The 27,289-nt window shown below is 39.6% G+C and overlaps 1 protein-coding gene across 3 annotated transcripts in view; it reads left to right on the top strand.

Annotated features, from left to right (window-relative positions):
* SCIN (scinderin) overlaps positions 1–27,289 on the top strand; it is a 91,607-nt gene that overhangs the window by 12,378 nt on the left and 51,940 nt on the right. For 2 of the 3 annotated variants that reach the window (XM_011983969.1, XM_011983968.1), the window contains one exon: positions 24,946–25,095. In XM_011983969.1, the coding sequence (XP_011839359.1) occupies positions 24,946–25,095 (150 nt within the window). Of the gene's footprint in view, positions 1–9,484; positions 9,627–24,945; positions 25,096–27,289 lie in introns of those variants that run through there. The other variant, XM_011983970.1, reaches the window with a different exon arrangement.

Raw genomic sequence — 27,289 nt, 5'->3', positions numbered from 1 at the left:
AAATGTGGCAGTCGTTGTAAAATTATGGAGTAGGAAATCATTATATATATATTTTTTAATTTGAGGTTTTAATTGTCCTGAAATTAACATTTAATCTATACCAACTTTTCTTGGAGAATGGTGGAAATTTAAAGTCAATGGAAAAGAATGTGCTAATGACAAATTAGCTCTAATTTTCCTTACCATTATTATAGAGGTCTTTAATCTATCAGTGACAGTTTTGTTTATTCTGCAGCTCAGTTATGCACATATAATTAATTATAATTAATTGTGGAAATAAGGATATGGTTCATATCATTTAATTAGAAAAAATGAAAAGGTAAAAGATGATTGCAAATAATATAAGAAGATGTAGTTGATACAGTTAATATTTTTTCTTAAGCGTTTCTTTAATTCAGTGTGATTGTATTTCATTTTATTTTGTTTTGTTTTGGCTGGGGATGTACAGTCAAGATATTGCATCTCTCCTAGCTTACAGTAAAAACACTCAGGCCTAGCATATTTATTAATAGTAAGACCTGTTTACCAGAAAATATAGAAGACATTTGATTACTTTAAATGTAAAAACAAGGACCATACATAAGATCAGCCCATTCCTGGCCAGCACTCAATAACCATCTCTGTCCCAACCCTGTACCAGTGTGAACTTTTGGGTGCCTTCTTCTCTGGCTGCTGTCATCTGTACGTGTTATCTCTGATCCTCCTCTAGCCACCTGTCACCTTCTTCCCTGAAATGTTTGCCTTCTTGCTCATTAATGATTTGGGGATCATTAGTGTCCAAAGGGCAAGAGCTATGGCTTCTTCTTTTTGTTTTTGCAGCAGCGTTTTATACACTGAAGGTTCTCAGTAAATACTTGCAGTTGTCAATTGAATGGTTGAAACAGAAAGAATAAAGAGACCAAACAAACACAATCTGTTGATTACCAAGGGGTTCTCTCTTGTCTTATGGAATAGGTGGCTATTTTAACTTGGCCTGATGGTACAGTTTTGACACAAACACCAGCCGTATTATTGTACTTTGCTTTGTCTAGGTAGACACCTCATCAGTTTTCTCTTTGTTTTTTGTGTGTCTTCCCTCCATTCATCAGGCTGGAGGCGTGGCATCTGGATTAAACCACGTTCTTACAAACGACCTGACAGCCAAGAGGCTCCTACATGTGAAGGGTCGTAGAGTGGTGAGAGCCACAGAAGTTCCCCTTAGCTGGGTCAGTTTCAACAAGGGTGACTGCTTCATCATTGACCTTGGCACCGTAAGTTTCATATACACATATCAATGTCTAAAGAAAAGTGAATTGCTTTCAGATCAAATCATATATACATGTCATTGAAAAGAGTCACTTTTTCTACACACTGGAAAGGGGCCACGTTTATGTGAGATGAGTAATTGCCAAGTATTTAAATGACGCATGAAGTGAGACTTCAAAGGTTTTTCTTTGATAGATTTAGAATAGTGATTTAGTTCTTCCTACCATAGAACAGATATTGACTGATTTTTAATACATTTCCCCTTCTCTCTGAACAGAGCTTCCTCTAATTATTTTTGTCTCTAATTGTGCATGGGCAAACATAGCTTGAGGGGGAAACTGGTTCCCCCAGCAATAAAAGGTTCTAGAATATAATATGGACATAAGATGAATCTAAACAGCCACCTAAAGAATTGTAAAGATGTATTTTGACATACATATGCACACACATCATACCGTTTCACACTTTTCAATTAGCAGAAGTACAAATATCAAGTATCATCTTAACAGCATGGGCAATGGTATATTATATCTGACTTATGTTTTCTTCCTGGGAGACGCTCCTCTAATATCAGGTATATTTATTAATCATTATTGTCATGACAAAGAAGCATTATTGCAAGACCCTTTGCTAGACTCTAGAAGGTAGGATATAAGTTGTATCTTTAAAACTTTGTTAAGTTTTATAATAGAAATAAAGAGCATTTCCCTCCGCTGAAAAACCATGTGCAAAAGCAATGAAAGCAAGAAAGCACAGAACTTACAAGGATCTCCTCTTCCTGCTTTTCATTATCATAATTTTCATCACACCATACATCTCAACATTCTAATTATCATTCCTAACATTTCTGGGCCAAACATTATAACAGAGTCATGAGCTGACCTGCATTGCTTCAGTTAGCATGAGGCTTGTATATGGAATTTGCTCAAGGTTGCAAAGTCAGTAAATGATGAAGCCAGGATTAGACTCTCAGCATATCTGATGCCCCACTAAGCTTTTTGTTTTATTGCATCTACTTGGGCAGTATTTTGGGATAAAGCAGTAGACAGAAGCCAAAAGAGCTTATTCCATTGGCATAGAGGAGGGACACAAAGGATTCTGAAAATAGAGCTACAAAGTTCTGTTTAAGCAATATTAATTTAACAACAGTACAGAGATTAAATGTACTAAGGTTATACATTGTTTGGAAAATGACCCCAAGATACAAACTGCATCAGTTTCTTTAAGTGAGGGTGCATCTATAGTTTTATTACTACTTATACATAATCCAACTGTCTTGGATCATACCAACTTGTGTGCAAAGTTGAGATCACAATAATATAAATGCCCAAAGTACAATTCTTAATATTACACATAGACATCTACACCCTAAATGGCAGTACTTTTGCCCTGAATCTCACAATAAATTTCATGGGAAAGTCCTTTTCAACTTCAATAGCTAATTCATTCTCCTAACAGATTTAAGTCCTGACTCTCAGATCTAGGCAGAATACATATACTATTCCACCCTTTCATTCTACCCTCCCGCCACCACCCCCTACACTATAAATAAAGAAATAAATAACTCGTGCAAATAAATGTCTACAGCCACACAGTTCCAAAAGCAGTTGCACCATTCAGTCTCTCAAACCCTATGCACAATAATTTTCTCTCTCAACTTTCATCTCCACCATTTATACTCTAAAGCCCTTTATAATATATAAGTGCTTTTGAAAATAAAATGGCATTTTTATTAGAAAAAGGAGACCTCAGTTCTCATTCAGTTTCTGTACTCTGAGGTTCTCGTCTGTAAAAGTAGATATTCGATTAGGTGATTGTGAGGGTCCCTAAACAAGAAGGACGCTTCCCAGTGATAATGTAATTAATTACTGCCATTACTTGTAAGTATTTCTTTTCTTAAAAAAAAAAAAAATTTTTGTGTATAATGTAATTGCTATGTAAGTATAATAATCTATTCAATTATCATGAATAGCTTCCAGTTGAGCTTTCTAACTATCTGCTATGATCTTGGGCAACTCACTGTCTCTGAGCCTTAACTTCCCCATTTGTTTTTACATCTTGAGTCTGATTTCTGATGCCACTTTTATCCTTAGCTGACTATGATTCAGTCTCATCTGACGCACAGTCACATCTGGGAAATGGCAGTTATCATCCCAGTTTCAAAAGGGGAAACAAAAGCCTTAGGCCTTAGAAGGTATGTGCAAGTCACTCCACATTCATGCCAGTTGCGTGGTGACCCAGGATGGGGCCTGGTTTTTCTATTCCTACTTTACATTCTTTTCATGGCACTAAGCTAACTTGGTAGTATATTAGATAGTATGGCCTGGTAATAGAATGTCTTGCAATAGTTTCAGAATCTGCTGAATTCAAACCTGATGATGCCTAATCTACTGAGATTCCACTGAAAGCAGTAGTATTCACTAAATCATTTATTATTTTGCGGAACAAATACAGAGTTTCCACTATGGGCCAAGTAGTTGGGTGTGGTTGTAGACAGGTTGTAGTTCTTAGGTCGTATACTCTTTTCTCATAGTCAACCTGTGGGAGTATGACCCACAAATCCAGGTTCATGTAATAGGGACAGAGTCTCTATTATAAGGTTCCAGGGCATTCGTCTATTTAATAGTAAGTTATTTTATATAGTTAATTATCTTTAATAACTTTCAAGTTCTCTTCTCCCATGCCTTGTAAAAGAGATATATGCAATGAAAGATATTTGTTGCAGAAGTACTGGTGCTTGGTTATCTGTTATATTCTGGAATTTTCCTATACACAAAAGGGATACCCTGGTGAGAATCAAGCACCAGATTCCTACATAATCTACAATAAATACTTCCAAGATCTGTGTTTGTGTTATTAACCTTTAGCCAGTTGGTGTGTTGCCAAAAGTTTCTGAATGGTGATAAGATCTTGAACTACCTTGGCAGCTTTATTTTGGGGTGTGTCAGTAAACAAAGAAATACACGTAACTAAACTTTTCTGTACCATAATATTTTAATAGTAGTCGTTACGCTAGTTATTTAAAGACAACCTTCTGTGTCAGAGAGCCTAAAAGGATGCCAGTGCAGTTTCTTCAAGTTTGTATTATGACCCAGGTATGAAAAACTTAATTTAAACATCCAGTTATCACCCAGCCAAAGCCACCTGGCCAAAACTAAGTTTATGGATATAACCTAAATCCCATACCTTGATCACATATCAGAGAAATCAGCTTTTTTGATCAACAGTCACTATTATTAATATGTTATTCCATTATCTCTTAGAAACATTTGTCCTTTTATTGAATTCTAAATTATAGTAAATATTCCCAGACATTACAATATAACCTCCTCAGCCTGAGGCATAAGATAGTATAATTATCAGTTTAGCCAGTTTGAAAGGGAAGAAAATCATCAATATTTTGTCGAATGATTTAGACCCATTGTCTCATATTTAGCATATTTTTAGAAAATAATATGAAACGTGGCTAGATCTTACCAATATATGGAGTCATTGGAAAAACACTTTTGAACAATATATTTTAAGGGTGGTGAATTTATTAGTCATGATTTTCCCACTATTTTTAAAGATATGAAGTATTTTTAGAAAATAGTAAAATTACATCTGAAAATACTGTAAAATACTTCGGTTAACTGCAGAATGTGAATGATAGTGGGAAAAAAGCCCATATTCTTAAGATTTGGGGTCTGAGGTTAACTCTTGAAAAGGTATGTCACAGTCAGCCACTAGTGAAGAATTCGATTTCCCAGGAGTAGGAATTCCTGTGGTGAGTTACTGATCCTGATGTTCCCATGTTCTGTTTCCTTGTTGTTTGGTCAGTGATGCAGCTTTACCCTGTTCTCCTCACGATTTAGAATTGATCACGCCCTCTCCCATTGTTCAGTCATGCTGCTTTGAAAAAACGGTCTCCACTTCCTCATTTACCCATCAGTCTTTAACCCACAGTCTGACTTTCACTCCCACAGTTCCTCGGAAACTGTTCTTGTTATGGGCATCGATGACCCCTGCTAAATCCAGTGGACACCATGGCATTATGCACTTGATTCTTGTGTTACAACCCACACTGTTGACTTTTCCCAGCTTCTCCAGCCTCACTCCTCCCCTGGCTTCCTTGTTTTTCTCCCTTTCAGGCCACTCTTATTCTTCTTTGTATGGCCTGCCCACCCCTTCAAGTGTTTTTTTAAAGGATTTTAATTATTGTATCTTCTTTTATACATTTTTCCTAAGCAAACTCATCCCCACCCAGAGCTTCAGCTACTACCCATGAGTCAATCTAAACTTTCAATCAGACCTCTTGTCTGAGCTCCAAGTCAATAAAATTTCAGATATTTCATGCCATGTGTGTCATAAGAACCTCAAACTCAACACGTCTAGAAAATGGTTTCTTCTCTAATTGTCTTTATCTTATTAATGGAGCCACCACTCACTCAGGTTTTCAAAACCAAAATCCAGGAGTGATCCTGACAACTTCTCCTAAGGGCTCCACATTCATTTAATTGCCATCCTAGCCTATTCTACCTTCTAATTATCTCTTGAATCTTTCCTGTTCTCTTCATTGCTGTTGATACTGTCTTAGTACCCCATGCCTGACACATTCCTTCAAGTCACCAGACTTTTGCTTTTGCAGATTGATTCCTTTGCCTAGAATACTCACCTCTTCTTTGGCACCTTTCTCCAGCAGGCATCCAATATTTTCTCATCCTTTGATATTCACTTCAGATATTGCCTTCTTCATAGTTTGTTTCCTGACCTTTTCTTCAGCTTCTCCTGTCCAGTGTCCCAGTCCTTTAGAGTCAGGTCTAGACTTAACTTTCCTGTCATTATGCAGAGACTTGCTTCTCAGCCTTTTCTATATTGCTTGTCTGTTTACTTATCAGCCTTCCTCACTCACTGTGTTTCTGAAATATAAAGCCTAGAACTTACAACCACTCAACAAATGTTTCAACAAATGTATATCCATCCAGCATAAAATATATGGCTCATGCAGTCACGTGTCTAGAGTGTTTTTTATTCATTTATAGCTCAACTGTACCCTATTCTTAAGCTCCTATTTCCCCAGAAGGTTTAAAAATAATTTCAATTTATTGAAATGAATTTTGAATGGCCAATAAGTAAATGAAAAAATGCTCAACATCACTAATTATCAGGGAAATGGAAAGCAAAACCACTATGAGATACCATCTCATCCCAGTTAGAATGGCTGTCATCAAAAACACACACAGAAAAAACAAATGCTCATGAGGATGCAGAGAAAAGGGAAGTCTTATACACTGTTTGTAGTAATATAAATTCCTACAGCCATTATGAAAAATATTATGGAAGTTTCTCAAAAAAAATAAAAATAGAACTACCATATGATCCAGCAATCCCACTACTGGGTATTTATCTAAAGGAAGAGACATTAGTATATCAAAGGGATACGCATGCCCCTATGCTGATTGCATCACCATTCACAATAGCAAACATATGGAATCAACATAAATATCCATAAATAGATGAAGAGATAAGGAAAATGTGGTATACACACAATGCAACAATAATCAGCCATAAAATAAAGAATGAAATCCTTCCATTTGCATCAACATGGATGAACCTGTAAGATACTATGTTAAGCAAAGTAAATCAGGCACAGAAAGATAAATATGTCATGTTCTCACTCAGATGCAGGGACTTAAAAATAAGTTCATAGGTCTAGAGAGTAGAATTGTGGTTATGAGAGACTGGGAAGGGTAGAGGGGTGGGAGGATAGGGAGAGGTTAATTAACAGATACAAAATTATAGCAAGATAGGAGGAATGAGTTCTGTTCCACTGTTCTATAGTGCTATGTGGTGAATACAGTTAACAATCATTTATTGTATATTTTTTCAAAGCTAGAAAAGGATTTTGAGTGTTCCCAATACAAATAAGTGATAAATGTTTGAGGTGATTGATATGCTAATTACTCTGATTTGATCATTACACACTTAATATTTGTATCAAAATATCACTCCTTAACCAATAAATATGTACAATTTTTACATGTCAGCTAAAAATAAAAGGGAATAAAGGTAAATTTTGTTAGCCATTCAAGCAGTTTGAACTTATCCTACCCATCCTCTTTTCCATCCCTCAGGAGTAGGGGACATATATGTAATATTATGGCCTGGGAGTCAGGAGTGAGGATGAGGATGAAAGTGTGAGTCTGGTTTGTAGTCATCAGTCCGCACTAATCTATAACCTTCATTGAGCTGTAGTCAGTAACCTCCATTGAGCTGTAGTCATTCCATTAATTCCATTAATTCTTGAGCTTTGGGCTTTGGTCTCTGTTCCCAAGATTTGCTAGGGAATATCCATAGGCTCATTTTAGGCTTCTGATGTCATGGCCACATATTACTACAACACTCTTTCTGGTTCTGTCAGCCACCACTGCACTCTTCTCAGGAACTCTGCTTTGTTTTTCTCAGACTACCCTGGAGTTGTGGGACACTGTATCCTCATCGTACCAGTGCCCCTTGGCCCAGTGGCTTGGATGCTACCCTCAGTCATTTCTGCTCTAATGCTTAGGCTCGTGGATGGGTGTAGGACAAATCAATTGGAAAGGAAGTGTGCTGGGCTCTTCTCAAAGATTCATTGCTTTGGGTTAGATGTCCTACTTTTTTCAGTCTTTTTTACTTTTTGAACCAGACAAAGTAATCTTACACCACCTCACATTCTTGCCTACTCTATAGTTGCTGCAAAATACACTCCAGCCCCTAAGACCAACACTGTGCTGCTTAAGATGCAAGATCAGCTTTCGAAACAGCATCCTCACTTACTCCTCGCCAAAAAACTGTAGCAAAATCAAGTTTCTTTTAAATTAAAACTATGTTGGCTTTCAGACTTTTGTCTCTGCTATTACTTAGAAATGCTTATTTTAAAACTAAAGACTGAACCACATCTTCTCTGTTCTAGATAAATTTGTCCTTACCCCCAAAGTAATGCATACCACTTGATGTATAAGAGGAAAGCCTCGAGGCAACAAGAATGGATAATGGGAAAGATACACCAAATCTTAAATCTCTAAAATGTACCCTGAAGTAAAAGTAGGGATGAATGGCATTTATTCTGTGCCTAATATGTGCTGAGTGAATAGAATTATAAGGATAAACAGCAGATACACTTTGACCTTCAGGTACTGTCAAATGCTGGGAGGCATAGACACATACTACAAGTAAGAGGATGACAAGGTAAAATGTGAGACATGCTGGAGGAAAGGTGTAAACACATTATAATTGGAGAATGGATGAGGGCACTGTAAAGTTAGCCGAGAGAAAGGACAAGAGAGAGAGATACCCAAGGTCAGGCGAGTAAATTTATTAACCTGCCAGACTGCTTCACCACAGTCAGAAGAGGTAGCCCTGAGCTTACAAAGTGAGGGTTTTATATGGGGGAGAGAGACCCTGGGGTTGTTTGTCGGTTAACCTTACCACATATCATCTCATGACAAGCTTACAATATAGGAATTTACAAGAGGATGTAACTTAGGTTTCTCCATGTTTCTGGTGACCTCCCCCATGCCGCCCATAGGGCTGTAAGCAAGTCTGGTGACCTTGCTGTAGCGCCTGGATAGGGGTCCAGGAATGCAGCTGCAGAGTATTCAGTGTAAGGGTCAACTGCATTGGGTTGGGGTGGGGGAGGTCTGGGGCAGCTTGTCCCTAACATTCCAGCCTTTTAATAGGTAATAGAAGAGGGGTGCCGTTGTCATCTGACTGCTTCTTGCTGGATAGGGGCGATGGTTGTGGGGAGAGGCTGGGTAGTAGGGACTGCCGTTCCTGGAGCTGTTGGTATTTTTGGAGTAGCATCATATCTTGTACTGTTCCATTGGTGAAGGTTCTAACACGGTCCTGTAAAAACTGGATAAGGAGATGTAAGAGACATGGGCCAAGTGCTAAATGGAAGAAGAGGGTAATGGCAGGGCCTAGGAAGGGCAGTAGCCGGGGTGCTCAGGAGTTACGAAATCACTAGGGCTAGGAATTTGAACGGCGCTGCCTGATTTCAGAAGATTTTTTTTTTTTTAGATGGAGTCTTGCTCTGTCGCCCAGGCTGGAGTGCAGTACACGATCTCTGCTCACTGCAAGCTCCACCTCCTGGGTTCATGCTACATGCCATTCTTCTGCCTCAGCTTCCTAAATAGCTGGGACTACAGGCGCCCATCATCACGCCTGGCTAATTTTTTGTATTTTTAGTAGAGAGTTTCACCATGGGGTTTCACCATGTTAGCCAAGATGGTCTCCATCTCTTGACCTCATGATCCGCCCACCTCGGCCTCCCAAAGATCTGGGATTACAGGCGTGAGCCACTGTGCCTGGCCAGAAGCTTTCTCACTTATTCGTCAAGCAGCATCTTGTACTAGTCCTGACTGGTTAGTATAGAAACAGCACTGTTCTCCTAAAAAGATGCACAGTCTGCCTTTCTTGGCAGTGAGGAGATCTAAACCTCAATGGTTTTGAAGTGTCACTGCTGCTTAAAGAGTCTAATTGGAATTGGAGAGCAAGTCTATTTGGGATTGGAAACCCTTTCGTGGGGTTTTGCGAGGGCCTGGTTGGCTTGTTAGTGGAGGAGATGGCGGATGAGGGAGAGTGTTGGGAGGTATTCACCTAGCTGAGAGTTAGAAGGGGGCCTGTTTTGTAAGAGGAAAGGGAGTCCGTACATTAACTCAAATGGACTGGGGAAGCAGGGTGCTTTTTGACTGGCTCTAATGCTGGCCAGTGCTATGAGCAAAAGGGAGGTCCATGGTTTTTGGACTTCAAGAGTGAGTTTGAATAACTGAGCTGTAAGGATCCCATTTGCCCTTTTGAGTTTTCCGGATGACTGGGGCCAGTATGGGATATGGAGACACCACTGGAGGCCAAGGGACTGAGAAAACTGTTGAGTGATTTGGGAGATTAAGCTAGGGGACACTGTGTGATTGTATGGAGCAAGGGAGACCAAATCTAGGGATGATTTCTATTACAAGAATTTGGGAGACTTCTGTGACCTTTTCTGAAGAGGTAGGAAATGCTTCTACCCACCAAGAGAAGGTGTCTATAAGAGTAAGACTAAATTTTGTCCTCTTGACGGGATGCATGTGGGTGAAGTCTATTTGCCAGTCCTCCCCTGGGAGTGTTCCTCTGAGCTGATGTGTAGGGATGGAGGGAGAGTGGAGGGCCTTGGGAGGAAGTAACAGAGCATATACAACAGCTTGAGGTTATGTTTCTTAGTGAGGTGAATCGATGGGGGAAGGAGAAATAGGGCGAAGGAGTAGGTATGGGGGTGCACATTGATATGGAAGGATTGGTGAGGAGATGTCAGAATTTCTTTGGTTTGCTCTTGGGGGAGGACGAGCTTTTGATTTTTGACTATCCAGTCCCCTTGAAAGGAGGCTCCTTGCTGTAGCAGCGAAGCTTTCTTGGTGGGAGAGTTGTTGGGTTGGGTTGCTGGGGTAACGAGGAGGAGTGGGGCAAAGCCAGAAGATAGGGAGCCTTCTTTAGCTGCCTCATCAGCCTTTCTGTCCCTCTTGAGATTTCATCCAATCCTGTTTGATGTCCTCAACAGTGTATAACTCCTGCTTTAGCTGGGAGGTGTGCGGCCTGAAGGAGTTGGTAAATAAGGGGACCATTAGTGATAGGGGTTCCTTTGGCAGTAAGGAATCCTCTCTCTTGCCAGATAACAGCATGGGAACGAGGAATGTGATAGGTATATTTGGAGTCTGTATAAATGTTGACTCGTTTGCCTCTGGAAAGGGTTAGGACCCTGGTGAGAGCTATGAGTTCTGCTTTTTGCGAGGAGGATCCTGAGGGTAGGGGCTTGGCTTCAATTACTTGGTCAAGAGAAGCAACTGCATATCCAGCAATTTGGGAGGAGCCAGTGGGCCCGGAAGAGGAGCCATCTATGAACAGTTAGTCATCAGGGTTAGTGAGAGACTCGGAGGAAATGCTTGGGAAATGTGGCTGTACGTGGTCCAGGATATCGGTGCAAGAATGAGTAGGAGGGGAAGAGGATATGGGGACTAAGGATGCTGGGTTGAGGGGAGCACTTCTGGCAAGACTGAATTTGGGATTTTTAATAAAGAGGGCATGGAGTAATTGAATCCTGGAAGGAGGAAGGGAGCTTAATGCTTGGGAGGAGAGGAGATCTTGTAGATTATGAGAACTGCGGACGGTGGTATTCTGGCTGAAAGTTAGTTTCCTGCTTTCTAGAGCTAAGCTGGCCACTGCTTCTAGTGCTTTAAGACAGGTTGGCCACCCTTTCACTGTGTTATCTAGTTGTTTAGAGAGGTAAGCTACAGGGGCAAAGGAAGGAGGATTTCCTTTCTGTTGTCCTAAGACACTGAGGACTATTCCTCAGCTTTCAGCAATTATGGAGGGTGAAAGGTTGGGAGATATCAAGTAAGGATGGAGCTGACGCAGTGACAAGAGCAGTTTGGAGTTTGTGGAAGCTGGGGAGTATGTTATGTGAGGGGTTTAGGGGTTCACTGAGAGAGCCTTTGACCGCTTCATAGAGGGGATGAGCTAGAAGGGCAAAGTTGGAAATTCATATTCTAAAGAAGCCTGCTAGCCCTAGGAAGGAAGGGATTTCACTTTTGTAGGAGGGTGGGGGTAGATTTTCTTTTAATGCTGCCCCTGCTGTAGTCATAGCCTGGGCCCCAGGGGAAAGTTGAATTCCTAAGTAGGTCACCATGGAGGTGGAGACTTGGGCCTTGGAGGGGGAGACCCTATACCCTTTGATAGCAAGAAAGTTTAAGAGAGTAGCGGCCGTGTGAGTTTGAGAGTCTTTTAGAGAGGGGCTGCAAAGAAGAAGGTCATCCATGTATTAAAGACGACGACTGGGAGACAGGTTTAAGGAAGTGAGGTCTCTGGCTAGAGCTTGTCCGAAGAAGTAAGGGCTATCCCTGAAGCCCTGAGGGAGGACAGTCCATGTGAGTTGTAGTGACTGGAGGGTGTTAGGGTCAGTCCAGGTGAAAGCAAATAGGTTTTGGGAATCAGGGTGTAGGGAAATGATAAAGAAGGCATCCTTCAGGTCAGTTTTGGTGTAGTGGGTGGTGTTGGCGGGGATGAGAGAGAGAAGTGTATAGAGGTTAGGGACTATGGGATAATAGGGAGGACAGCCTGAATGATGGCTCGGAGGTCGTGAACAAGTCGGTATGAGCCATCAGACTTTTTAACAGGGAGGAAGGCGTGTTATATGGAGAGTGTGTTGGTCTAAGAAGACTGCGTGAGCAGAGCTTGTTTATGATGGGCTGTAGGCCCTTTTGGTGGGTTAGAGAGATGGGATACTGAGGAACGTTGGGAAATTTGGAGGGGTCTTTTAACTGGATTTTGATAGGGTCATGGTGAGCCGCTATGGAAGGGTTAATGAGAGAGGCAGGAAGTGGGTACTGGGGAGAGGGGTCAGGGGCTGGACTAGCGGAGAGGAGCAGGAGGGGCCTCTGGTTGAGGGGGGCAAGAAAAGGTGATAGTAGCTTTGACTTTGGCTGAAAGATCTCAGTCTAGAATGGGGGTGGGGCAACGAAGCATGACAAGGAAAGAGTATGAGAAAACAGCATCAAACAGGAAACAAGTAAGAGGTATGGTGGCAAGTGGATGTGAGATGAGTTTGTCAACACCCACAACTGAGACTTGAGAGGGATGAGTGGGTCCTGAGAACCCAGGCAAAGCTGAGTAGGTGGTCCCACTATCAATGAAAAAAGAGATCGGCTTACCTGCTACTAGTAGAGTTACCCTGGGCTCTGATGCAGTGATGGCAGTGGGAGCTGGGGGCCAGGGGCCAGGGGCCCTGGGCCTCATCAGTCTTCAGCGGCTAGGCCAAGGAGCTGTGGGAGTGCAAGCAATTCTTCACTTTTTGTCTTGTTGAAGGATTGGTGGCTCTGAGAAGCAGGGTTGTCTATCCATCTGTTGAGAAGACAGTCAGACTTCCAGTGGCCTGTCTGCTGGCAAACTGGGCAAGGGGTCTTCAGCACTCATTGGTTGGGACATCCCCGCATCCAGTGGCCTTCTTTGCCGCACTTAAAACAAGGCCCAGGAGGGTTGCTGCTATCGGGTCTTTTGTGCCCTTGGGTACTATGGCTAGGCTGACGGATAGCCACTGCTAGAAGCTGGTATTTAGCACGATCTCTTTGGGCTTTATCTAATTTATTTTGCTCATCCTGTTATTAAAGACTTTGAAAGCCAGGTTAAGGAGGTCTTGTTGTGGGGTTTGAGGACCATCTTCAGCCTTTTTAAGTTTGTGGCAGATGTCGGAGGCAGATTGGAAAATAAAATGAGCTTTAAGAACAACAGTTCCTTCTCAGGAGGCGGGTTCCATGTGGGTATATTTTTGGAGAGCCTCTGTAAGGCGGGAAAAGGATTGGGCAGGATTTTCATCTGCCTTTTGGGAAATTACTTTAAGTTTTTCAAAATTTACAGCCCATGGGCAGCTTTGTTAAGGCCTGCAATGAGGCAAGTAATCATATGGCTACAGTATGCTCCGCCAGAGTCTGTGGGTTGGTATTCCCAGGAAGGCTCTTCCCGGGGAACAGCAGCAGCTCCTACGGGCTTAGTAGGATCCTGCCGATGAAGATCATCGGCATATGCCTGTGCTGCGAACCACACTCTTTCCTTCTCTTCTGGAAGGAGGGTAGAAGAAAGGATAAAGTAGAGAGCATGCCAAGTGAGTTCATAAGATTGAGTAAGATATTTAAACTCTTTGATATAAGTATCGGGATCGGAGAAGGACCCAAGACATTCTTCAATCTGTATGAGATCGTAGAAGGAGAAAGGGACGTGGACATGGACGATCCCCTCGGCTCCTGCTACTTCGCGGAGAGGAAGCAAGGGAGCTCTGGTTGCTGAGCACGTTGGGCCTGAGAGCGGGTGAGGGGCGGAGGCAGAGAGGACTCAGAGTCAGAAGCGGGCTGGTTGGAGAGAGCAGGGGAGAGGGGTAGAGCCGGAGCGGGGACATGCAGTAGAGGATCATGATGCTGTCGGGGAGGGAGAAAATCCATGGGGTTAAAGAAAGAAGAGTCATTGGCTGGGGCTGTGGGTGGGGTGGCAGGAGATCAATCAGGATTTGAGCTGGTGAGTAGGATTTGGAAAGTAGAGCAGGACTGGCAGAGAGAAGGGTGGTTACAGAGAATGAAGAAAGCCTGAACATAAGGAATCTCAGACCATTTATCATTGAGATGGCAAAAGTTGTCTAAGTCTTTAAGTATATTGAAATCGAAAGCGCCGTTTTTGGGCCATTGGGATCCATTGTCCAATTGGTATTGAGGCCATGCGGTAGTGCAGTAAAAGATAAGCCTCTTAGAACGGATCTCTGAATGGAGGCCGAGAGCCTTGCGATTGCAGAGGAGACACCCAAGGGGGGTGGTCTTGGGAGGGGTAGACAGAGAGACTCCCATAGTGAATGAAGGAGGTGGGGGTAGAGGAAGAAGAGACCACCGATGACAAGGACGAGAGAGGGTGGCCCCTGTCTCATGGGCCTTGTCCGGAATAGAGGAGGTAGCCACCGAGTCAGGTGTCCCTGAAATGGAGGAACCAGAGGCCTGGAGGCCAGAGGAAGCCCTTGGCCCAGCACTGGGTCTTTTGGGAGTGAAGAGGCGGTCAAGGCTTCTGGGTAATAGGCAAAAGTCTCTCTTACTCACCCCAAGCAGAGGATCTGATGGTGGATGAGGTCACCAACAGTGGGGGAGTCTAAGAGATCCTTCGGGTCTTCAGCGGGTTCAGGAAGGGGAGATTGGCTGGGTAAGGGATGATAGGAGAGAGAGAGGTCGAGAGAGAGAGGGAGTCCTCTAAGGCCGCCCGGCCAGAGCCTATTCCCTCCCTGGGTTTTGGCACCAAAACGTAAGATTAGCCAAGAGAAAGGATGAGAGAGAGACCCAGGGTCAGGCAAGTAAGCTTATTATCCTGCCGAGCTGCTCCACCAGTCAGAGGAAGCAGCACTGAGCTTACAGAATGAGGGATTTATATGGGGGAGAGAGACCCTGGGGTTGTTTGTCAGTTAACATTACCACATATCTCGTGACCAGGTTACAATATAGAAATGTACAAGGGGATGTAACTTAGGTTTCTCCATGTTTCTTGTGACCTCCCCCATGCCACCTGGAGGGCTGTAAGCAAGTCTGGTGACCTTGCTATAGTGCCTAGATAAGGGTCCAGGAATGCAGCTGCAGAGTATTCCCGGTAAGGGTCAACTGCATTGGGGTGGAGGTGGGGGTCTGGGGCAGCTTGTCCCTAACATTCCAGGCTTTTAATAGGTAATAGAAGAGAGGCACCATTGTCATCTGCCTGCTTCTTGCTGGAAAGGGATGATGGTTGAGGGAAGAGGAGCAGGCACTATGAAAGACAACTCTTAAGATATTACAATTTGTGCTTTAATACTCAGCCATGGTTTCACATTAGAATCATTTGGAAAAGTTTTTTTAAATGCTGGTAACTGACTTGACTCCTGAAGATTCTGAGTTTAAAGTTTTGGAATTTGGTGTTGGTACTTCTTAAGATTCCTTCCCTCTGGGATACCATAATATAATGTACATTGAATGTTGAAAATCACTTCAAGAAAATGTCTAAAGGTGCTGGACAATTCAGGGTCGTATTGTTACCAGTGGAAGGTATCTGAATTACCAGTGGCAAACCCATATGGGTCTGTAGCAACCTCAATTTTTACCTCCTCAGAAGAAAGAATTCGACTGAGGGACATAAGGCAGAGAAAGAGACCAAGACAAGTTTCAGAGCAGGAGTGGAAGTTTATTTTTAAAGGCCCTAGAACAGGAAGGAAAGGAAAGGAACATATGCTTGGAAGAGACCCAAGCAGGCACCAAGGTCAAGTGTGGTGTTTCCTTTGATCCTAGGACTTTATAGATTCCTTTCCCATGATTCTTCCCTTAGGGTGGGCTGCCCGCATGTACAGTGCCCTCCTTACCCTTGGGAGGTGGGCACATGCAGTGTGTCTAGGAAGTCATACACATGCCCACCTGAGGCTTTTTTCCTTTTTCCAGTGGTGTGTCCCCAGAAGGTCATACTCCACCATGTTGTCTCTTCATGCATATCCCCAAGAAGTTGCTTTCTGTGTTCAATTAAGTGCAATAGTGTGGACCATCAGGAAATGGCCTCCCTGACGTCTGTGTTCACTTTAGTGCAACAGGTGTGGACCATCAGGAAATGCCCTCTTTCTGGTGCCAGCTGCCAATTTATCACTTTTAGAGAGGCAATGTGATCATTGCTGAACCATCAACTGACATTCCTAGTGGTTCGGGGAGGGCCCTCTCCTGCTCCACTCATGCCTGCGTAACTACCTGTAACAATACGCATGAAGAAGTAGTAATTCTTGATGATTGAGCAGTTGAGTCACCAACTTAGGTGGCTGGCAGAAATGCTTTTTGTTAAAGTATGACTATAAGCATTTTTTTTTTTTTTGGTTTGGCAAACACTTTGACTAGTAAGAGAATATAATTTCACCTCTGCTCTCTGGTGCTATGCAAAGATCCCTCCCAAAACTGTTCATCTGTTCCTGGTGAGTGGCATCACTAACAGCAATCAAGCTAGAATTGTCCAAGTCATTTTCCGTTTCCCTGTCCCTCTACTGCACAGCCAAATGGCATTATTGATCAATCCTATAGGCTTAGACGTTCTAAATATTTATTTCTCCTCCCTCTGTCACCACTGATCTGCCCTAATTCAAATGTAGTTGCTTCCTTTCTGGTCACCAAGCCTTCAGTGGCCCTGCACACCACTCCATTCATCTTGCGTCCTTCATTCAGAGGTAGTTTGAAAAACACACACAATATCTTTCAATACATATGTCACTGAAGGATATTGAGTTGTGTGGGCTTTGAGGAAACAGCAAAATAGACATAAAGAAACATTTGTTTATTCAAACAAGTTAAGTCATATTTTAAACTTTTAAAATAAAAAAGGTTCCTGGAGTTATCTCACAAATCATCATTTTTAAACTATACTTAGAGAACCTCTGGGCTAAAGATACATCTTAATGAATTTCTATATTTGGGTAACTAGATCTAAGGGAAAGCTAAACACAGGAAAGACTAAGCCAATAGATGCCAGGAAGAGGAAGTCTGGCCTCATGTTCTCCTTTAATGAAATTTTAGATGTATTTAGAATAATAACTTAGAAAAGGACGAAAGAGTAGCAAGCTTATTATGCTTAATTCTTTGCTCAGGTTGAGTCAACATCACATAGGCTGTTTGGGGTGCTCCTTTAAACACAGCCTCTGAAATCTTGCTTTTTCTCAAGGGCACCATTGAGCATTGTTTTATTTTTGCCCTTATTTTCTGTCCTCAAATGATGTCTGGCTGCACTTATTAACTCACCACATAGTCTAAAGAAATTTTAGAAACCTCTGGTTTTCGAGACCAATAATTGGACTCCCCTCCCCAAGTGTGGTTGTTTCTATAAATATCACTTACTTGCTCTTATTTCTTGTAACTAGTGGACCAGACTAACTGCCAGTAACAGATTGTACTTATAGTCTTATTTCTTCCTTTTCCAATTGTGCAGAATAATTTTATTTTTCTTTAGTAGTTTGTATATTAAGAGTTAATTATAGTTTCACAAACTTCTGCTAGAGGATGTTCGTATACAACATGTCCATCAGCTTTCTGCCAGAATTTAAGTGGATTTCATTCCAAATTATTTACAAATGGATAATTTCATATTTACAGGGCTTTTTTTTAACATTACTTCCCTAAAGAAATATAATATTTAGTGTTGAGTTGTTAAATGCCTTGGGATCTTAAATGGTGAAATAGTTGCCCCTGAAACTGTTTGCTTTACAATTTTCAGTGTCTAGCATACTTAAATCAAGTCAATGAATGGTTTTTAAATTAAATTCTGTTAAAGCATTATACATAAAATAACTTAGATTATAGTGAAAACTTTTTGTTGTAGTAATAGGTATTTACCTATCACATTTATTCAGACTTGTTTTAAGTTTATGAAGGAATTTATTTTTTAAGCCTACTCCCTGGAGGAAACACAGTAAGTTGAATTATAGAAGAGAGTTTTTTTCAAGCATGGTGCCAACTGAATACAAAGTTTCCTTGTGCCAGAGTGGTGAAGTAGTCATAACTAACTACCTCTGAACAGAGTAAGTGTTGGGCAGTACGATTTATTAATAAAACTACACACACTTCTTTCAGCACAGTAGAGCTCTGTTAAAATGAGATATCCTAAACACATTATCCACACATGGTAGAATATAAATTTTCATATTTGATGAAATACTAAAATTGTGTTTTTAAAGCAAGTTTTAATGTGCTGCTGCCACCACTGAATGAACATTTAATTAGATTAAATAAAAACGGTGTTATCAGGCTGGCACAGTGGCTCACGCCTGTAATCCCAGTACTTTGGGAGGCCAAGGCAGGTGGATCACTTGAGCCCAGGACATCGAGACCAGCCTGGGCAACATGGTAAAACCCCATCTCTACAAAAAAAAAAAAAAAAAAGTTCTCAGCTGTAGTCCTAACTACTCAGAAGGCTAAGGCAGGAGGATTGCTTGAACCTGGAGGCAGAAACTGCAGTGAGCTGAGACTGCACCACTGCACTCCAGCCTAGGTGACAGAGCCAGACTCTGTCTCAAATAAAAAGCAAGAGAGAGAGATAGAAAGAAAAAAAAAAAAAAAACAGTGTTTTAATTAATAATGACTTGTTAGGCATCTGACTTTTAGCCATTTACAATTAAAGTTATTATTTTAGTAAATTTTTTACCTCAACCATTGAAAATAAGTCTACTAAGTAGGAAAATATGTCACTTGTATGTAAATGGTGGCATAAAATAAGGTGAAAATAAGAAAGAGAACTCAAGTCATTCATTTTCATGCTGAATAAGAAGTTTTCTGTAACCACTTTGCTTAGTAATTTAGTCACCTTTGAGGTAAAAAGAAAACTTCACTTTTAAAGTTTTACTATTTTTGTGAGTATTTCGTAGATATGGTTTTACTATTTTAAAGTAAAGTAACTTAGAGAAACTGTGGTCTCTAAGCAATGGTAAGAAATATTTCTATAACTAAATTTACCTCTGAATTGATATGCACATAAAACTCCCAACTCAGTAATATCATAGAAAATATTCTGGGATCCATAAAATATTGTAGAATCCTATGTTAAATGTTAAATAATAATTATGTTTGTAAAATTATTAAGTTTACATTCACTTTAAAACACATTTTACCAAGCTCCCATAATGTTTTACAGATGCTAATAAAATTTACTATGATTTTATATAATCTCATTGAAGTAGATGAGAGGTCACTTATTCAACTAAGGTAACAAAAATATAAACATCTCTTAAATGATTATACAAATACAAAGTAAGTTAGTTGTGAAACCTTGCTAATAAATCTGAAAAATTCTAGAGAGCTAAATTCTAATCTACTTCTTATCTTTCACTTTAATGTAAAATATAATTATTAGAAGTCTGTATTCTCAGACTTGCAGAGAAAATAATTGCTCGCAAAATATCATGGAATAAGATTGGAAGACGAATCTGAGCAAAACACTAGTTTGTATTTCATGGTGTGTGTGTGTGTGTATACGTGTGTGTGTGTGTGTATATATATATCACATTTTCTTTATCCACTCATTGATTGATGGGCATTTGATCTGGTCCCATATTCTTGCAATTGTAAATTGTGCTGCTATAAACATGTGTGTGCAAGTATCTTTTTTATATAATGACTTCTTTTATTCTGGGTAGATACCTATTAGTGGAATTGCTGGGTCAAACACTAGATCTACTTTTAGTTTGTTAAGGAATCTCCACGCTGTTTTCCATAGTGGTCATTACTACTTTACATTCCCACCAACAGTATAAAAGCGTTCCCTTTTTCACCACACCCACACCAACATCTATTATTTTTTATTTTTTCATTATGACCATTCTTGCAGGAGTGAGGTGGTATTGTATTGTGGTTTTGATTTGCATTTCTCTGATAATTAGTGAAGTTGAGCATTTTTTCATGTTTGTTGCCATTTGTGTATCTTCTTTTAAGAACTGTCTATTCATGTCCTTAGCCCACTTTTTGATGGGATTGTTTCTTGCTGATGTGTTTGAGTTCTTTGTAGTTCTTGATATTAGTCCTTTGTCAAATGCATAGTTTGCTAATATTTTCTCCCATTCTGTGGGTAGTATGTTGACTCTCGATTCTTTCTTTTGCTGTGAAGAAGCTTTTTAGTGTAATTAAGTACCATCTATTTACCTTTGTTTTTGTTGCATTTGCTTTGGGTTCATGAAGCCTTTGCCTAAGCCAATGTCTAGAAAGGTTTTTCCAATGTTATTTTCTAGAATCTTTATGGTTTCAGGTCTTAGATTTAGGTCTACTCATCCATAAAGAGGAATGAAATAATGGCATTCACAGCACCCTGGATAGAATTGGAGACTATTATTCTAAGTGAAGTAACTCAGGAATGGAAAACCAAACATATGTTCTCACTGATACGTGGGAGCTAAGATATAAGGATGCAAAGGCATAAGAATAATACATTGGACACTGGGGACTCAGGGGAAAGGATGAGGGATGGTAAGGGATAAAAGACTGCACATTGGGTACACTGTACACTGCTCGGGTGATGGGAGCACCAAAATCTCAGAAATCACCACTAAAGAACTTATTCATCTAAATAAATACCACCTGTTCACAAAAAATCTATTGAAATTAAAAATTTAAAACAAAAACAAAGATACATATAGGAAAAAATATTCTGATTTATAGGGTCAATGTTTCTCTGTCATGAGTCAAGTATAAGTAAAATGTTTTCAAAACAAAAACACTAGTTTGTGCTCAGCAGAAAAGTCTGCTGAGTTGCATTGGATAATTAGATGTTACAGATTCCCTATCGTGCACAACAAGTGTGGTGTGCTCAGAGTACATCATACCTGGTGTGCACTGGTTGAATACTAGAATCACCTGGGGAGCTTTTAATAAACACAGCTGCCCAGAACACACCTGAGATTTCCTAAAGATAGAACTCACATCTTTATATTTTTAAAAATTACCTTGCTACTCCATTATCTGATTTTAATGGTCAGTGGCTAGGAGCTGACTGATCAGTGGGAGTCCTTTATTTTCACTCTTTCTAACTGCTAACTTTGTCATGGTATTCAAATGACCTCCACATGTGAGCCTCATATTCCAATGCCCAAATGTAGAAAAGGGTTTAAAAAGAAACAGTAGAAGTGCACTATTCTTTTAGAAATAATTTAAAGTTTTACTATTTTTGTGAGTATTTCCTAGATATGGTTTTACTATACTTTGACCTTTGACCATGCCCTTTGACCATACAAAATAACTGCATTCAATTCTTGAGAGAAAAAGATTGCTAGACATAGTCCTTTTGATTTTATTTCTTATAAAGTTTTGCATTCCTAAAATGTGTGTTTTATTCTTAAGGAAGACTGTGGACTAGGTAATCAGGAATGTTAAGCAGCGGTCATAGAGACTGTTGCAAGCCTACTTTGTTCAGAATGGTGCTTCCAGTATCTACAAGAGAGGCTGCCACATTTTAGTCACTCAGTAAACCATTTTTTGAGTGAAGAAATGACTCTGGGCTGGAAATGTAATCAGAGAAAAGAGTCCATTTCTCTGAATGTTTTCTTGTGCTATTTCTAATTTATTTACTCTTTTGAAAAATTGCAGGCACACTATCAAATACCCAGAGAGTGGCAGCCTAGCTCCATTTCCCTCACACTTAACCACAACTCTACATGGCTGACTAGATGAAATGTGTGTGGGAATGTTGTGAAAACTAAGCACAGTGCAAATGTATTAGCCAATTTTTCTACCTGTCCACCTCTCCTTGCTAGTTTTTTCTTATTTATCTGTGTGTCCCCAGCATAATAAGCACCTAGAAATGTATGTGACATAAAAACAAACAAAAAAATCACTGACTTAGATACAGTAAACATTGAAGGCTTTCTTTCTGCATATGCATGCCCTCTGAATCTCTTAAAGCTGTTTATCTTTTTTTTTGTGCAAACACAGAGACAGAGCTTGTGTTTTTGTTTCTACTTTAACGTAATTATATTATTCTATGTCTTTATTGTATTCTTGATGATATACCTTCACTAATTTTCTACATCAGTATTTAAACAATTTTCCTTAATTTTTAACTACTGAAGAGGAGTAGACAGCATTCATGCAATGACATTTATTTAGCTATCCTCTTATTGATGGCCATTTGTTTTGTTTCTTATCGGGGGAAGTCGGTAGAGCATGAGACTCTTAATCTCAGGGTGCTGGGTTTGAGCCCCACGTTGGGCGCCAGATATCATGGGAACCTGCCACCTATATTTCAAAGTAGGTTATTTCTATTTTTCATAAGTGTCGGCCTGCTGAGAAATAAAGAGAAAGAGTACAAAGAGAGGAATTTTACAGCTGGGCCTCCGAGGGTGACATCATATATCAGTAGGACCATGATGCCCACCTGAGCCTTAAAGCCAGCAAGTTTTATTAAGGATTTCAAAAGGGGAGGGTGTGCAAGAACAGACAGTAGGTCACAAAGCTCACATGCTTCAAAGGACAGAAAGGAAACAAAGATCACATGCTTCTGAGGAAACAGGACAAAAGGCAAAACAGAACTACTGATAAGGATCTGTGTTCAGCTGTGCATGTTTTGTCTTGATAAACATCTTAAACAACAGAAAACAGTGTTCGAGAGCAGAGAACCAGTCTGACCAAAAATTTGCCAGGCTGGAATTTCCCAATCCTAGTAAGCCTGAGGATAGTTCAGGAGACCAGGGCATACTTCAGTCCTTATCTCAACCACATAAGATAGACACTCCCAGAGTGGCCATTTATAGACCTCCCCCCAGGAGGAACCCTTTCCTAGGGTCTTAATATTTATATTCCTTGCTAGGAAAAGAATTTAACGATATCTCTCCTACTTGCAGGTCCATTTATAGGCTCTCTGCAAGAAGGAAAATATTGCTCTTTTTGCCTGACCCTGCAGGCAGTCAGACCTTATGGTTGTCTTCCATTGTTCCCTAAAAATTGCTGTTATTCTGTTCTTTTTCAAGCTGCACTGATTTCATATTGTTCAAACACACATGTTTTACAATCAATTTGTACAGTTAACACAATTATAGTGGTCCAGAGGTGACGTACATCTTCAGCTTACGAAGATAACAGGATTAAGAGATTAAAGTAAGACAGGCATAAGAAATTATAAGAGTATTATTTGGGAAGTGATAAATGTCCATGAAATCTTCACATTTATGTTTCTCTGCTGTGGCTCCAGTCGGTCCCTCTGTTCGGGGTCCCTGACTTCCTGCAACAGTTTCTTTTGTTTTTATATCTCATGTTTGAATATTTCTGTATTATAGATTCCTATAAATTGAATTTCTTGACATTAAAAGCACATTTATTTATTTACTTATTTATCTGAGACAGAGTCTCGCTCTGTTCCCCAGGTTAGAGTGCAGTGGCGTGATCTCATGAATGGTTCAAGCCATTCTTCTGCCTCAGCCTCCCGAGTACCTGGGACTACAGGAACCTGCCACCACACCTGGCTAATTTTTTGTATTTTTAGTAGAGACAAGGTTTCACCATGTTAGCCAGGATGGTCTCGATCTCCTGACCTCGTGATCTGCCCACCTTGGCCTCCCAAAGTGCTGGGATTACAGGCATGAGCCACTGCACCCGGCCTTAATTTTTTTTATAATGATGCCAAACTACCCTTAAAAAACCTGTGTCAGTTTATACCACCCAAATAGTGGATGATAATGCCCATTCCCACAGCCCCTCCAGTTCTGGTTGTTATTCAACTTCTCTTTCTTTCTTTTGGTAAACAATGTTAATGGAGGAGATAATTTTTTATTATTATTTTCCATTTGTATCTGTATACCTTCTGGACACTATACTAAAATCTACAATCTAAAATATATAGTAGTTTAATCTAAATGGTAGCTAATATAATTGCTACAATATATCACCCGGTTATTCTGTTTCTACTTTTTCATGTTTTGATGTTAAAGTTTAATTTTAACAGTTAAGTATCAAATTTTCCCTATGTATCACAATTTATATGACTATTATCCTATTCTTGAACAATTAATGCCTTTCCACGGCCTCACCAATATAGTCACATAGCAATGAGCACCCTTATATGTGTGTTTTTTTCTCCTTTTATGAATTATTTATTAAAGTAAGTGCCAGATAGTGATATTACTGGGACAGTATCAATCTTTTTATTGCTCTTGATAAGAATTGTTAAATTGCTTTACATATATTAATTATCTTGATTTAGCCATTCCACAATGTATACATATATCAAAACATCATGTTATACACAATAAATATATACAATATGTATTTGTCAATTTAAAAACATGAAGAGTTTTACAAAAGTGTTTATTAATTTTATGATCATCAAGAGTATCTTAACAGATTCTTGACTTCTTTTCTGAAGTGTGATATATTTATTATTTCAAATTTTATCCATATGTTTACATTTATAAATTGTAATTTATAGATTATATACACAGAGAAAGGTGATATATATATTATATTTTCCATGCTTAAAAACTGCTTACTTTGTAATGCTAACTGAAAGCAGCAGAATGCAGAGTGAAGTATAACAATTATGTGTACACCTTAACAACAGGTCATTTAATTTTCCTTTTTCTTTCCTAATTAATCAAAGTATTACACTGAGGCTAAATGTCTCCCTCATATTCTTAGGGTCAACAGATCTCTCTCTTTCTTTTAGAAAATTTATCAGTGGTGTGGTTCCTCATGCAACAAATATGAACGTCTGAAGGCAAACCAGGTAGCTACTGGCATTCGTTACAATGAAAGGAAAGGAAGGTCTGAACTAATTGTCGTGGAAGAAGGAAGTGAACCCTCAGAACTTATAAAGGTATTGTGATTCCTGTTGTTTGTTAAAGGGTTACCTCTCCAACTCTGTGTGTGTGTGTGTGTGTCTGTGTGTATAAGGCGGCAGGGTGATGAAGAAGGGGAAAGAGATTCAACACAGTTTTCAATAGTGAGTCTAGCTACAATTAGCAAGAGGAAACAACAGGGTTATCTAAGTGATGGAGCTGGGAAAACAGAAAGTCATGACTTTCTCTCACTGTTGGTGTCACTATCAAAGGAAACTCTGGCCCTAAATTCTATAGTATATGAGGAGAAACAAATGAGTGGCACTTCTGAAATTGACTATAAGAATCTATTTTGGAAGGAAGACAATATTAATAGTTCTTTCATCTATTCATCTGGGCTTCTCAGGGTTTTACTGTTTGTTTGTTTGTTTGTTCGTTCGTTTGTTTGATTTTGAGATGGAGTCTCGCTCTGTTGCCCAGGCTGGAGTGCAGTGATGCAATCTATTCTCACTGCAAGCTCCGCCTCCTGGGTTCACACCATTCTCCTGCCTCAGTTTCCCAAGTAGTTGGGACTACAGGTGCCCACCACCACACCCAGCTAATTATTTGTATTTTTGGCAGACAGGGCTTCACAGTGTTAGCCAGGATGGTCTCGAACTCCTGACCTCATGATCTGCTTACCTCAGCCTCCCAAAGTGCTGGGATTACAGGCATGAGCCACTGCGCCTAGCCTTCTCAGGGTTTTTTTCAAACACGGCGGTTTTCTTCAATTTTAAAATTAATAGTTGCAGGTTGAGTATCCCTTTTCCAAAGTGTATGGGACCAGAAGTGTTTCAGGGTTTGAATTTCCAGCAGTTTGGAAATATTTGTATATACAAAATGTTACATCTTGGGGAGGGGAGTCAAATCTACACATGAAATTCATTTATGTTTCATATACACCTTACATGCACAGCCTAAAGATAAATTTATACAATATTTTAAATAATTTTGCTCATGAAACAAAATGTGTGTTAAGTACTTGTGGGTGGAATTTCCACTCGTAGCGTAACATCAGGACTCAGAAAGTTTCAGACTTTGGAGTATTTCTAATTTCAGATGTTTAGATTAGGGATGCTAAACCTGTATTTCATTAAAAGAATTAAATAAAATATTACACCAAGAGATTAAATATGCTAGTATTTAAAATATTTCAATCATTTTAAGCTAAGAATTACAGGCAACACATGTATGATTTTAGTGTAGTTCTTAAATTAATGTGAAAATTAAGGATTCTTGGCTCTATAGACCTACATCATTTACTTAACCATTATATGAATCTTAGGCATTTGGTTGTGACCAATCTTTGTCTTTTAAGAATATTGCAGTGACTACCTAAGTGTATATATTGTATATATTCCCTTGAATAATATTATCAGTTAAGGAGCATAACTATACTGAGATGTCTTGATACGTATTCACAAATTAATTTCCATTTGTTCACACGACAAATATATTTATTGTACTCCTGCGATGTGCCAGGCACTAAATGTTTGCGCCAGTTGCTACTTCCTTGTATGAGCACTGTGTTCCATCATGACTTTACAGAGCCCTGTCAAAATCTATTGATACAATACCTTTTAGAAACTTCTGCATTTAATAGCAGTAAGTGGTATCTCTGAGTTTTCATTTCTCTGATTTCCTGGAATATTATATACATTTTCCTCCAGTAATTTTGGATTTGCATTTAAATCTATCTAAAGGCTATCTCATAAACATGTTTTTAATATTTTTGATTTACAGAAATTTACTGCAGTAGAGTTACATGGTCCAGTGATAACCTAAAAATTCAGTGATCAGAAATTATATGAAATAACTTTATATATTGTAATGTCTTTAAACGTTATTGCTTTAATAACATCCAGACACAGACTTTCATATTAACGATGTTTTGGAAATAATTTTAATTCAGTGGGGAAAATTCTCATGGTATAATGCTAGGAGAAAAGGCAGAATATAAAATTTTATATGCAATATTATACTAATGTATAATATGTGTATATAGCTCTGTATTCATACATACGTATATAACTAGAAAAATATGCTAAAATATTACCAGTATTACATCTTGGGATGTGGCTGCTTATTTTCTTCTTCATTTGTCTTTGTTATAATTAACATATATGATTCATTTTATAATCAGAAAGAAAAGCCATTTAAAAAATTAAGATAAAATTAGGGATGGTTTTACTG

The sequence above is a fragment of the Mandrillus leucophaeus genome, unplaced genomic scaffold (assembly GCF_000951045.1).
Source record: "Mandrillus leucophaeus isolate KB7577 unplaced genomic scaffold, Mleu.le_1.0 Scaffold258, whole genome shotgun sequence".
NCBI lineage: Eukaryota > Metazoa > Chordata > Mammalia > Primates > Cercopithecidae > Mandrillus > Mandrillus leucophaeus.
This window is presented reverse-complemented; position numbering and strand designations above follow the sequence as displayed.